Source organism: Meleagris gallopavo, chromosome 1, assembly GCF_000146605.3.
Source record: "Meleagris gallopavo isolate NT-WF06-2002-E0010 breed Aviagen turkey brand Nicholas breeding stock chromosome 1, Turkey_5.1, whole genome shotgun sequence".
Classification (NCBI taxonomy): Eukaryota; Metazoa; Chordata; class Aves; order Galliformes; family Phasianidae; genus Meleagris; species Meleagris gallopavo.
In genome coordinates, this window is record NC_015011.2 from 13,108,868 (window position 1) to 13,122,742 (window position 13,875).

The 13,875-nt window shown below is 37.7% G+C and overlaps 1 protein-coding gene across 1 annotated transcript in view; it reads right to left on the minus strand.

Annotated features, from left to right (window-relative positions):
• Window positions 1-268: 268 nt before the first annotated feature.
• The window catches only part of PTPN12 (protein tyrosine phosphatase non-receptor type 12), a 33,082-nt gene continuing 19,475 nt past the window's right edge, over window positions 269-13,875 (minus strand). Inside the window, exons 9-14 of the mRNA XM_010728841.3 lie at window positions 7,426-8,390; window positions 5,657-5,734; window positions 4,290-4,378; window positions 3,305-3,335; window positions 1,875-1,991; window positions 269-1,220 (exon numbers count right to left, since the gene is read on the minus strand). Of these exons, the coding sequence (XP_010727143.1) occupies window positions 1,159-1,220; window positions 1,875-1,991; window positions 3,305-3,335; window positions 4,290-4,378; window positions 5,657-5,734; window positions 7,426-8,390 (1,342 nt within the window). The 3' untranslated portion in view covers window positions 269-1,158. The remainder of the gene's footprint in view (window positions 1,221-1,874; window positions 1,992-3,304; window positions 3,336-4,289; window positions 4,379-5,656; window positions 5,735-7,425; window positions 8,391-13,875) is intronic.

A 13,875-nucleotide genomic window follows, 5' to 3' on the forward strand; every position in this document is an offset into this window, starting at 1 on the left:
CCAAGATACAGTGTAGCTGCAAGGGCTCTACTTGAACCTTCATATAAAGTTTTTGCTTACATACAGAGTCTCCGAACAACGAGAATGGTACTTACCATTGGGAGAGAAGACAGTGGTATTTAACAGTCCTTTCACCAGTGTGTTCTGGTTTTCCCCAAATTAGAAACACACCACATTCAAATTGTAAAACTATTCTACAGAAAGTTGACAGAGATGAATTTTCTACAAATTGCAACTGATGAAACATTAAAATGAAAACTAAGGAGTGTTGAAGATGTAGAATGGTTTCTCTTTTACTGGCAGGACAAATATACTAGAAACATACAAATATTTTCAATCATCTAATTCCAGATGAACTCAAAACACTGAAGTAACATACACAGGCTAAGAGAATTCAATATTGTTCCAAGGCACTTACTGAATCTCTGTGACTAGATGAAAACCAGAACAAATCAGGTCTGACAATTAAACAGTATATAATATAAAAATAACCTTTTGCTTACAATTTACAAAATGTATTACAATCTTTATCTCTGCTAACCTGCAATTCTGGCTGTGTGTGTCCAGCAATTCTGTAAAAAAAAAAAAACAAACCCCAGAAACTATTTTCTAAAACTTCAGGGCAAATAATTTACAAATAAGGTACACAAAAATTTAGATCATGCAGAGATTTCTTACATCTTCTGTTAATATTTTATGATTGCAACTTTATCAAATTATATACTTACTTGCCCTGTACATATACAAAATAATGCATACACGGTAATCAAACGTTAGCAAAAAGTAGTCCATAACACAATCTGTCCGAAGTATTACTATATTAACATATGTCTACAAGCAGCGTGTAACAGGGTTAAAAGACATTAAGGCAATAATACTTGAAGTTACAAAATAAATCATATGTAATACTTTCTCCTAAGTGTAATAAGGCAGGTAGATGGCCCCAGCAAAAAGTTAAGTTGTAATACTGGAATCCACTGTTGTGAACAATGTTTAAGGTTTTGCGTGGGATGTACTGTAAAGGTGTACCATTTGGTAGTTAGATCTACACTGCTCTGTGTTAGTTGCCCCCCAGAAGAGTGGAATACTATTTTTCTAGTTCAGTGGCACTTGAGTTTTCCAGTATAATTTATTGATAGTATGTCCATAAGTCTTGGATCATGTCCATTCTGAAGGTGGCTCTCTTGGTCCTCTGGGCTTTCCGCAGCGGTTACCAAAACCTAAAGAAACATACGTGTTTAATACTGCTGTGCACTTAGGCAACACCACCTCACAAATGTTGGCAGCAGTCAGAAGGACCACTGTAAGATGTGCTCCAGCTCCTACATAACAGCTATATTCTCAGGGCTAAGAAGGCTGCCTTCTGGTATCAAGAACTCTAAAGGCACTAAAGCTATCGAAAATGCAATTATATACAAATTGCCCGTGTCTGTATGTCACTATTTAAACCTCATTTGGAAGGCACGTATCAGTACATACAGTATTCCAGCCTTTGTTATTATTTACTGATACTCTTCCTCCTGAGTACCAAAGCAGTTTTTCCCAATGTTATTTCTGAAAGCTTCCAATGCTCTACAGAGGTTATATCATAGAATCATAGAACTCCTCAGGTTAGAAAAGACCTTAAAGATCATCAAGTCCAACCGTATCCTAACCCTCATTAAAAAAAAAAGTGATTAATGCCCAAGAACACCCACATTTCTCACTCTGGGTAAAAGTGTTAGTGACACTGATGAGACAGGGCCAGCTTATTTAGTTGGGTTTTGCCCACTGCTAAATTGGAGGAAGGCAGCAGCAGCTATCCAAACCAGTACTGTTAATGAAATCTTCTATTTCAAATATCAAGTGGTTAGCTTTGAATGAATTCCAATTACCAATATCTGTTATTTCTGCGGGAAGATCTGAAATTTGACCTCTTGGATCACTGGAACCAGAAAAAGAAATCTGAGGTAAAACATCCGTTGGTGTTTTGTTGCTTATTTCAGGACGACCTGGAAAACAAAGACACACTCCTTGAATGCAGTGCTCATTCAGGCAGAACTTGGTGCTATTTTTAACTACAGCTCAGTTTGGAACATTAAGTGCATCAAATACTGTTTACAAAAATAAGGATTAAACAGCACATTTTTCTTAAAAACAATTCAAAATTGCTCACATGCAGATGCTCAGCAATTCCAGTGACACATCCCTGCTTACCAAATACAAAATTTCCTTTTAAGGAAGTTTGAAAGGATATCTAAAACCCCCAGAGGTCACAAAGTACCATTTAGTACATCAATACAAACTCATCTGTCCACATCATTTCTAAATGGCAGGTGCTTAAGGACACATTAAGTAACTATGTATTCCATTATCACCTATTAGCAAATCTGTAATATTTTGGAACACTATTCCACTGTTTAAAATGAGCTCTACCAAGCATTTAACACAAGCCCAAATGGGGACTGTAACAGCCCATCCAAGCATGCACAGAAGGTGTGTGGCAGATCAACCAAGATTGCAGCTGAAGCCGTTTGTTTGATCAGGTTGCTGCACTACTGAACAACAGCTGATGGACTGCTCTCCTTACTGAAACCTTTTCAGAAGATCAAAACTGCAATGCCTTGCTAATTATGCAATGCACACACAGACACACACCTGCTACTCTACAGTTTAGTAAACATGAAATAAATTTACAAGCTTCCACAATTACTACTGCAATAACACAGGAAGGTTTTAGTTTAGCTTAATAAAGACATTTTTAACAAAGATGAAAAATCAGTAATTTTGGTCTTAATTATTTTAGCATACCAAAAGCATATTACTTTTTCAATGTGACATAGTGTTTCCTGAGAAAGCAGGTAGTAAGTTCAAGGAACAGACAGCTCTTTCAGAAATGCCAATTGAAAATTGTTTTGAAAATATGCCTAAAATACTTGATGAGCCAAGTCAAGGCCTAAACATTTTTGGGGGTAGAAAATATGCATTTTGAAGTGAGAGATTCATTTGTTGCAGGCCTACCATCATTTCTAGAGACGTGCTGAGGAAACAGAAGCACTGTGGGCTGGAAATGGCTTTTGAAGCAATCATGTTTCTTTTCCAAAGTTAGAGCATGAAATATTTGCATTTCCAGAAGAAAAAATTGTTACTTTCTGATCTTCTAATAAATATATACCCAATGCATTCTATCAGTTCAAATGCCAGAGTTACTTGAACTGTCTCTTCTTACAGGGTTGCTAGACAAATTGGTAAGTGGAAAAAGCATTCTTTTTCATATTGAAGAAAAAAAACAATGAAAATGGCCACAACCTTTTCCATCACTTACCAGGTAGCACAGGTGAAGTTGTTTTCAAACCCTGTGAACAAGAAATATTTACAATAGTATTATTAAATGCTTTTTATTAGTTTGAAGACAAAAGGAGTTTAAGATGAAAATATCCTCAAAGAATACACAACATCTGTGAGAATATCTGCTTATTCCTGCACTAAAGACTCGGTATAACACAAAAAATGTTACAGTAGCTAATTAACACTTTATTATCAGGACCACACTTAAAATTTCATAAAAATCTGAAGGGATCACATCACAGACTGTTTGCAAACTTGAATAGTTTTTCTCTCAAACTAAAGTTCCTGGAAATTCACATCTGCTTTTTTGGCAATCTTTTAAATAGTGTGCAAAGGCAGCAGTAAATCGTCTTCGGGGGAGGTGTAGAAAAAGGCAGAAATGCAAAGAGAATTTGTGTAAATTTGTAAATTTTTACCGAGTGTTTGCTTACACTGACTGACTTTGAGCAACTAGTAGATTGATGTGAATACTGAAATTCAGTGGTTAGAGAAGGGATGGCTTAAAAATAAATATAGATACAATAAAACCTTCATGCAATGAAGCTGGTTGTCCACATTTTACGAGCTCTCTGTTTTTGGAAGTTTTCAAGACTCAACTGGATAAAGCCCTGGTCTGACACATACTTTGTGCAGGAAATCCAATTAGAAACAGCAATTCCCTTCCAGTTCAAATTGTGCTATGATTGAATAAGGGCAGGAGCAAGCCCTGTAAAAGCAGTTTATTTACATTCTAGAAGGTGTAGTTTAAGGCATATTAATGATGACATTGCTGGACTTTGAAAAACAGTTTTCTTGGAAGCTCGTTCTTCACACATCAATTCAGCAGCTAAGGCAGGGCACAATCAGCTGGCTTGCAGATGCTCAACAGCCCTAAGTTTTTTTGTATGCATTTTGCTTTTTCACTGTAGCTCCAAACCAAACTAAAAACAAATAATTAGTACAGACTCATCTCCTTTGCTTACCGTATAGATTGTTTGTTCAGGGAGATGCTGATCACGCAATGTGCTCCACTCAGACTGTGCAATCATAGCTGACTTCGGTAAGGGTGTGCCTAGGAAGAATTACATGAAAATCTTCATACTTGAATCCTCTGCATGGTGAAGCATTAGAACACAGCATTAGAAATGTGATTTAAAGCAACTTATTCTAATCAAAAGCTTGTACAACCTGAAACTCTCTTCAAGAAGGGTTTTCAAGTTCCAGGAAGGCTCGACAGCAGAAGCCAAACACAGGACTGCATTTTCTATTTAAACTTTGTATCTTTAGGGGTTCCTACCCAATACAAGAATTTTTCAGTAGTGTTTTTAAAATTTTACTCAGCAATAATAGATCTGAAAAACGTACAGTAAGCAGAAAAATAGCCCCACACAAGGGCACCATTATCAGCTTTTGCTGAAATAATGAAAAAACACAATCAAAACTGAAGTACTTTTAGTGGCTTCAGACCTGAGGAGATATGTATTTCTTGTGTTCTTACAGAAATCTTAAAATTATGTATTTTCCTACCACAACATATCGAACAAAAGGATCCCTTTGACTCAATCAGCTATACTTACTGTACATTGTTACACACTTACTGCACTGCTATTTTTATGCTGAAAATACCTGCATTATCTTCTTCAAACATGTTTCTGGAAGTTCTGCACAGTGATAACAGCCCAAAACCCGAGTAAAAAACTACTCTACCCCAGGCTTTTTATGTTTTTCTTCTTGGTTGTTTGTAAGATACCAAACATGATTCTGTTTTGTGACTTAATTTTCATTTATCTTTTTAATTCTCTGCAGCTGCTAGTTTGATGAGTGAAAAGCAAAGATATCAGCAAGTTTGTAAGTATCATTTTTCTCTTGCAGCTTCAGGCAAATAGCAAACTGTATTTAGCATAACAGGACTTGTTCACCACAGGCACTGCATTACGGAATGTCATTATCTTTTGTTCTTTCCTCTCCATTTTCTGCTGCTAATCTCATTCTGGGCAAAGGAAGTCCTGTGTTTTCCTGCAGTAGCAATGCCATGTAAAATATCAAAGGAATTCTCCAAATGGAAAAACTACTTTATTTCCATACAGTTCAAACTGAAAACCAGCTCCACTAGAACCAATGCTGACATCTCCAGCATACTTAAGTAGCACACCATTTGGTCTGAAGTTGAGAAGTAATTTGACTGCGTTCAAGTGCTTGAAATTATCAGGCAAGTTCAAAATAATCAACTAAATTTACTAGATTTCATTCCATTTTACAATTTGCTCTAACACCTCAAAACTAACCGAAAAGCAGCAGCATCCAAGTACAACACTTTCCCCACAACTATCACAGCTCATAAAAAACTCACTTGGTTCACTTGCTAATACAAATGATTCCGGTGTTCTTTCTGGGAGTGGGGGAGAAGAGTCTTCACTATTATCAGCATCTAAATGAAATTTAGTTAAGACATTTAGTTAAATTAAACAACACATTTCTGAAGTCAATCTTTTGATATGAGAGACGACCCTAAGCTAAAATGAGAAGCGCTCAATAATAGTTCCATATAACACAAAAAGGAGCAGACTGACTCTGAAAAACAAGTAACAAACAGTAAAAATTGAGTAAAACAAAATTATGTCATTCCTATGAATTCAGCAACATACCAGCACCAAGGCTGTACTGTTATTTCAGAGTAATTGTCATATGCGGTTACACAGAAAAAGATGCTGTGTTTCTCCCATTCTTCATCCTACTTCTGACATCTTATTTTACATTTGTGTGTTGTGTTCTTAACGCATCTACATGAAGAGATATGTATGGAAATAAGTGTTCAAACAGTGATAAATAGTGACTGGCTTGGGCAATAAGGAAAAAAAGTCAGTACTGCCACAATAACTTGGTTTTGGAGGACCTGCATGCTATTTGAGAAGGACTGCTTATTTAAATGTTAAAGAAACTACGACAAAGTTCTCTGCCTTTGCTCTGTAGAACAATTTTTATGTACCTCAGGGTTAAGAACTGCAGGTACATTTATATGCTTGTTTTGTTTTATGTGTATAAATAACAATTACAGAATCTATGGAGTTTTTAAAGTTGGAAATAATTCACCTTTCTGAATATGTGAGCTTTGAAGCAGCTGGCTGCATCATCAACTGAACTCATTCTTGCCAGAGAAAAAGGCACAAGGTGTACACAGTCCTGAAGCAAGGGCATCACTGTAAGGACTGCCTAGTGCAAAAGTCTGATCTACACAGAGAAGCACTATCACCTTCCAGCTGCACAGTTTTACCATTTCCTTTCTTGGACTTTGCACTGTCAGTTTCTGAGGCCTAATTTTCTTCCCAGTTATGTCCTCCACGTGATTTAAGTGTGCCAGCCTGACTGAAAACCAAAGCTGGACATTTTAGGACCCTTTTACCTTTAATGAAGCATGCTGGCACTCTGCAGAACTGTTCTTGCCTCATTTTGTACAAACTTTCTTTGCTCAAACAATTTCCAAAAAGCAGTAAGATTTTCAAAGCATTGCTGAGTTCATTGGTTAAAATCATTACTGAAGCAGAACTTGGATTGATTTCACATGAACAGGATTGTTACTTTGTGTCTTCCTGGCCACAGACAGAAGAGGAGGAAAGTAGGGCTAAATATTTACAATGCTATGAAAACACAACAGCCAAATCAGAGCAACTTCCAAGACTGCTACAGTGGAAGAAAATGCACCTACATTTTTAAGATCAGCACATCCACCAATAAGCACAAATTTCTACAGGAATTTCACACACACCATACTTCAGCTACCCAAAGCTGGCACTGTTATAGATATTCCCACTAAAACCAAAGCAGCAAAAAAATCAAAAAAGTAAAATTCTAACACGAGGAAAAAATGTGGCAACCAGTAACAGAAACCAGCAATTAACTATGCAGTAATGCTTTTGAAGCAGGTTAGTGAGGTCTGTAGTTCCTATAATCTAACAGACACAGCTCTCATGAAAAACTGAGGAAGAGTTACATCCTTTACAAAGCTGCCACGCTACGCCATTTAAATTCCCATTTAAAAATCTGCACTGTAAAGAAAGTAGCCCCGTTCTACAGATGTAACCAGGATAAAGACTAGCACTTCTGAAACACAGTAACACATACCTTTGCCATCTTCAGAACACATTACAGCAGCTGAGTCTTGCCTAGCAATTGACATTGGCAATACTTTTCTGGCAGAAATGTTTTCGGTAGTAGTGGCAGCAGAAACAGTGGCACTTGCGGTTGAAATATTAGATGCACTTCTGCTCATGGCTCCGTCAAAGTTCATTTCATCTGTGTCAGAATCATCTGAATGAAGAGGATTAGTAAAACAGAGGGGTGCTCGAAGAGAAATAGCACTATGATCACCTTTATCACTGGAAGGAAGTTCAACTGTGGTGTTCGATACTAGAGAGAGAGCATTAACCCCGTGACATAAGCCATCTGAAGACACCTCTTCAGACACTGATGTACGCAGTGCATTTTCAGGCCCGTGCAGCGACCACCTGGCATGTCCCTTTTCTGTTAGAGGCAGACGATCTGGTCTTGGTGGAGCATCAGAAACCTGCTGGCCCTGCAGACTTTCTGGTGAAGGTATTAAGGCTGTGTTAGACTGTGGCACGCTGCATTCCATACATGAGTTTTTAGAAGCATCCACAAATGAATCCCCTGAAACCTGCTCCTGTGACTTCAAGTTCTTATCAATGACAGAGGATGACGCGGGCTTAACTTTAATTGCATGTCCCCTGTTCAACAGGGAGTTCCCATCAAAGCTTCGTGGGCCTTCCTGAAGAGGTACTTTCCTGATTTCAAAGCTCAAGTTGCGCTCCAGCCTTTTCTCCATACGTTCACTGGGTTCACTCTTTCCTGAAAGTTCTGTGGTTTTATTATAATTCTCATTGAGGTCTGTTGAATGCTCTGATGAGACCATGTGCAAAACTGGCTTTGGATGGTATCTGTCATTGTCCTGCCACACCGTAGTAACTGTCGGATAGGCTGATGGAGGAGATGGTGTTAAGATAGGTGGTACTGGCTGAGGCTCCGGAGGCTGCAATATTTCCTCTTTAGCATCTCCTTCTACAAGGCAACTGCAAGAAACAATGATGTAAGTTTCCTGTATTTTGATAACATTTTAGATAACCACCTGTCTCTGCCACAGTAATGCTTTGATACCAATACTGAACTCCCAGAAGCACTTCCACTGCATACAAATGGCATTTATAACATATGACTAATGGACCAGGCAAGAATTATGTCAACACACACTAAAAGTTTTTCAGTATAACAGGGTATAAATTCAGGCTAAAGCTAATCCTCACTGATTCTTTAAAGATTGCTCACATCCTTTCCCAGAAGCATTCCTTCAGAGATCTGTCCGCCAGGCCCTCTTGCGGCAGCATTCCAGTACTCTTGGCTTTCTTATTTAAGTAGTAGCTCAAAGGAATTCAGTGTACAGAATATAATTTTCAATAAAGCTAGGAAAAAATTCTTTAAAAGATCTTATATGAGCTAGAATACAGCTTGTCCAATACCAAACATCTTTCTTTATTTTCCTTCGTAAGTCCAGAAGGATTTCACTATATTTGTGTATTTAATTGTTTCACCATAGATGCAAGGCTAACAATGCAGATCAAATTTAATTGACATGAGGGAAGCACTATAAAAACATTCACAGTAGAGTATCATTCAAATTATAGTGCATATTAGCAAGATCACTGGCAATTATTGCAGCTCACTTTCAGCTTTTTCGAAGGAGAAGCTCTACAGGCATACAGTCAATTGACTTTCACACTATACACAGATATTTACTATCAAATATTTTGCACAACTAAGATCCTGTCTACAAATAGGAATCATTTTCATTTCAGAGCCTTTAAAAATATTTCCTTTCATCACATAAGCAAAGCAAATGAGGGAAAAGAACAGAAAAATAATTAAGTACTTTAAAGAAACAACGGCTTCGATCCAGGTAGATATAATCAAAACAAGATGAACAAAGGTTTGCAAAGGACTTCAATTTGGCCACATGCTCAGACTGAGGAATCGGCCCAATGCTGACAAAGACATTCATCTTCATGAGAAAGTAGTACACTAGTGCAGAGACACAAGCCAGTACAATGTCCAGGACAGTGATAAGTAGAAGACAGATGCTCCCAGCCCCCTGTGCTAGACAGGTTGTTCCCAGAGTTCTTTATTGACTGGTTCAGGTGGTCCCAGTATCAGGGTAACCTTGAGTAAATCCACAATCAGTTAAACCCCATACATCTTAAGTTTTTTTGAGATAACTACAAATCACCCAAACCCAGCTCTGCAGCAGGAGCCCTAGAACCTTCTCTTGCAGGCAAGGTTATCACAGAATATTCTTTTCTCTTGAAAGGTTACTTCTAGACCTTAGGCTTCCTTTTGTATTCCAATACCTTGTAGAACTGAACCCATTCAAAGAAACCCATCGCATTACTTCTGTGAAATATACTTCTATTAACAAAGCTGAAGACAAAAAGCAGAGGCCTTCAAAAAGGCAAAAGCTCCTCCTAGCTTGCTAGATGACAGACCTGTCTGTCTGACAGCATTTGCAGTTGTGGAAAACTTGAAAGAACATTAACACATCTAACAGACCTGGAAGGTGTGCCAGTAACAAATCTCACACTGTAAAGACCAGCAGATGATCGGCAGATTACATTGCCCAGACCTTGTGCATCCAGGGTGTTGACATGAAGCTGCCATCCTCTCAGTAGCAGTCAATCATACAGTGCTAACCCACTGATGAAGGATGAGACTCGACAGATTTTGCAGAAGAGAAAAATTTCATGACGTGCCATCAATTAACAAAGAAACCAAGCCTCTGGAGTTTGTAATCAGAAAACTGAAAAAGCTTTTTTTTTTTTCCCCCTCACTTGAGAGAAAGCAGGCGAGTGTCAGCTCCATGGGCCAAAGGATATTTACCTCCTGAGCCAAGGTTAAGAAAGTATTCATTAAAAAGGTAGGTAAAAGGCTTATATGGGAATCATAAGGCTCCAAGTTACATTCATTATCCTTTCAGCACATTACCCAGTAATTTATGGTGAGGTTTATTCTCACACTGCTCACTTACATCAGTCTATCTTTGTCTGCCAGCAAAACAAGAAGCAAGAATGATTCAGAAATCTTAATTGCATTTTCAGAAAGGTTACTGGAAAGCACAGAGGACAATCAGAAAACCTCAACAGCTATAAAACCGAACTGCTACCTCTTGCCCAAAGACATGCCTCTTTTGTCTCACTTAAAAAGCATCAAACACACTGTTTCTACTAAAAACACAGTGCACTTGCTTGTAAGAGTTGTAGTGAATAGGGCTAGAGATCACAGCATCGCACAATGATTCTTGACAGTCTATACACAAGTGAAAGATATCAGGCAGGCTTTCATCATCTGCCTACATGCCACAAATAAAAATCAAAGCAATACTATTAACTCCCCAACTTGCAAAAAAGGTCTAAGAAGGATTTAACCAGAGCAAATTGCTGAGACTATGAGGAGCTATGTAAAAAACAGCAGATTGCTACCCCACTTGGATATTCTGCAATTCCAAAAGTTTACCTGGTCCAGGGCAGACTATAGCTTGAATTTAATCCTTGTGATTTTCTTAGCATTTTCTTAGGATACAGCAGTATGAAATGGATAACCAAAACCCTCATACAAGGGATTCCAAACTGAAGAGAGAATTGTTTGGATTTTCATTTATCTGTATCTCCGCCCACCGAAACGCTGCAAGTCTCCAGCTTCCAAACTCTCTCTGAAATTACTATCTTTGTATTTGGAAATCCCCAAACCCAACTCCTGCAGCCATCTCAGTTACTTTCTTCCATTCTCTGCCTGATCATACAGGGTTGGGCCTCAAATAGCTTCTCCTTTTCAAGTGACCATATACCACCATCTCACTTTACATTAAGATAGAAGCAACACAAAGCACATAAAAACAACTTTGGGAACCGTTTTGCTGTTTTATTGTTCTTCAAAAATGAATGAGTTAGGAAATAAGTTCTTTGTCTGAGTTAGCAAAGTTGAACAAGAAAAGTCTTACTCCAACTTAATACACACTAAGACAACAGGAAAATTTCCCTTCAGTTTTCCCCCTCCTATGCCAGAAGGGAGAGCTCACACACGGAAATGGTTACATGCTCCCTTTTTACCAACTATGATTCTTTTAAATAATCACCACTAAATCCTCCGACTGAACAACGTTTGCCCTCACTGACCTCATTTTCCTGACCCACTGTTATATTTACAATCAGTAAAACTAAGTCCTTATCTGGTACAGATATACCATTAATCATTAAAATTAACTAACAAATTAGTATTAAATCAGATATGACAAGACCACAAGTTCATAATTCTACTCAAAATTCGTTAAGATCTTCACTGATTACTGTTTAATGACATCTCTTCTCCATTTGATTCTCTTGTATCAAACTGCCCTGTTGAGGTTATGCATAGAGCAGATGATAAAGCAGTGCTATGCAAGTCAGCAACACAAATTCACACCCCTGTTTAGTCATCCTCCTCATGTGCTGCTTAACAGTCATTTAAGTTATTTATTAAATCTAATTATTTTACTCAGAAATGAGAACATAGAGTGATCAAATGGGAAATGCTCCATTAAGAAAAAATCATTCCTTATCATATTAACATTGAAGAATATTCATACTCTGAAAATTAGGTGACCGGTGTTTGGGAGCTTTCTTTCTTAAGGGAAATAGATGTCACTCGGGACTTCCTGGCTTTCTCTGAGCATGCAAGATTTTTTCCACTTTACTAACGTCATAGGATTATTATTACACACACTCTGCATTAAAAATAATGCTTTTGTTTCTTTATGGAAAGCAGAAATATTGGGATAAGTATACCTTTAAAAGCTCTTCACTAAGCAGAAGCTATTTCTGAAAGTCTTGCCAGACAATGTTGGGCATTATGGTCTGACGCATAATGCTTTCTTTGGGCACTTCCTTCAACAGCTGTGCTCTACAGACACTTCTCCCCCAAAAGGCAGAAAATTATCTCAACAGCTAACATGATCCCAAAAACAGGAAACACAAGACAGTATAATAAAAATAGCTTGATTGAAAGTTCCAGGAAAGCTCATGAAAGTGGATATTGAGACAGAAGAGATTCAATGAACTGAAGGACAACAGACCGTTGGAAAATACTTTTCCTGTATTAGATACAAGTTAACCCTGCATTGCTTTTACATAGCACTAAAGCAAGAATTTCTCCAGTTCACTTGTCAAATCAGCACACTAAAAAATAGATAACCTCCTCATAACTCAACCCTGACAACGTCTCTTTGTATGAACTGTTACCGACTGCCTGGTAATTCTACCACCTCTGTACTTCCACAGAAGTAACAATCTGGGGATTTTCCTTCAGTAATCAAGACAGCTTTTTCACCTGTTTTTACTGCCACAATCTGAACAGCAAGTACAGTACCTTACTGCCAAGTCCTGCTTGCCAAATACTTCAAACGCAGTGACTGACCCCTCAGCTGCCAGGTAAACCATGAACCAGGTGCCATCTCCAAGCTATGACCCAGCCAAAGGACTGAGTGGTGGGAAGCTGCATATGACAACTGTGAGGATGTTTCTAGACAGTTACTCAAAGGCTTATTTAAGAAACAGAACTTGAACAGTTGTGATAAAAGTTTATGAGCATAAGATTATTCAGCTATTTGCTGAAGTAACTGACAGCACAAAATGGGGGTAGGAGGAATGGTTGAATACACTGCCTGTTTCAAAACGTTTGGCACTTGCCTCCAAAATATTAAAAAAAACATTTTAAAGCAAAAAGTTAAAAGAATGTGAGAAATTTGAGGCATATATCTATTCCTCCTGGAAGTCACAGGAGTCTATTACTGGTAATATAAAAAAAAAAAAAAAAGGAGTTTGTAGCAAGACAAAAAAAGATTTATTACAGGAAAAATACTTTCTGATACTAGATTTTGTTTAAAATTGCAGTGGCTGATACAAAGATTTAACATGCTTTCAACTTGATTATATACATGTCATTATAACACACAATCTTGGGAGGAGTGCTGTTTTTCTAATTTTTTAGAACATTAAACATTAATTTAGGGCCCTTCTAACCCTAATGAAAAAGGGCTATATTATTAGAAGCAGGGCAATGTGGGTTCAGATTTAAATAAAAGTTGGTCAGTGGTCAAAAGAAAAAAAAAAAAACACTTCAAGCAATCCATGGCTATTTTGTGAAGCATTATGTAGGATTTTATTGTCAGATAGGAGACTGATGTCAAGGACTGTCGCTCTGATCAACTAAAAATAGATACCAAGGCTCTACATCCTCCCTCATAAATGACACAGGAAAATTAAACTTTGCATAAGCAGGCAGAAGTCAGAGAACTTAAGCATTAAATCACTGCTATCCATGTGGAAGAACAGTGCAGTTTGGGGAGATTATCATCAACAGTACTACAGATAATGTATAGAGGATGCATGAGAAATAAATAAGGAAGTCACCTACTGGAGATTTTTGGGGAGTAAAATTTAGTCATTAGACAGAACTGCAAGCACAACCGAAAGATAA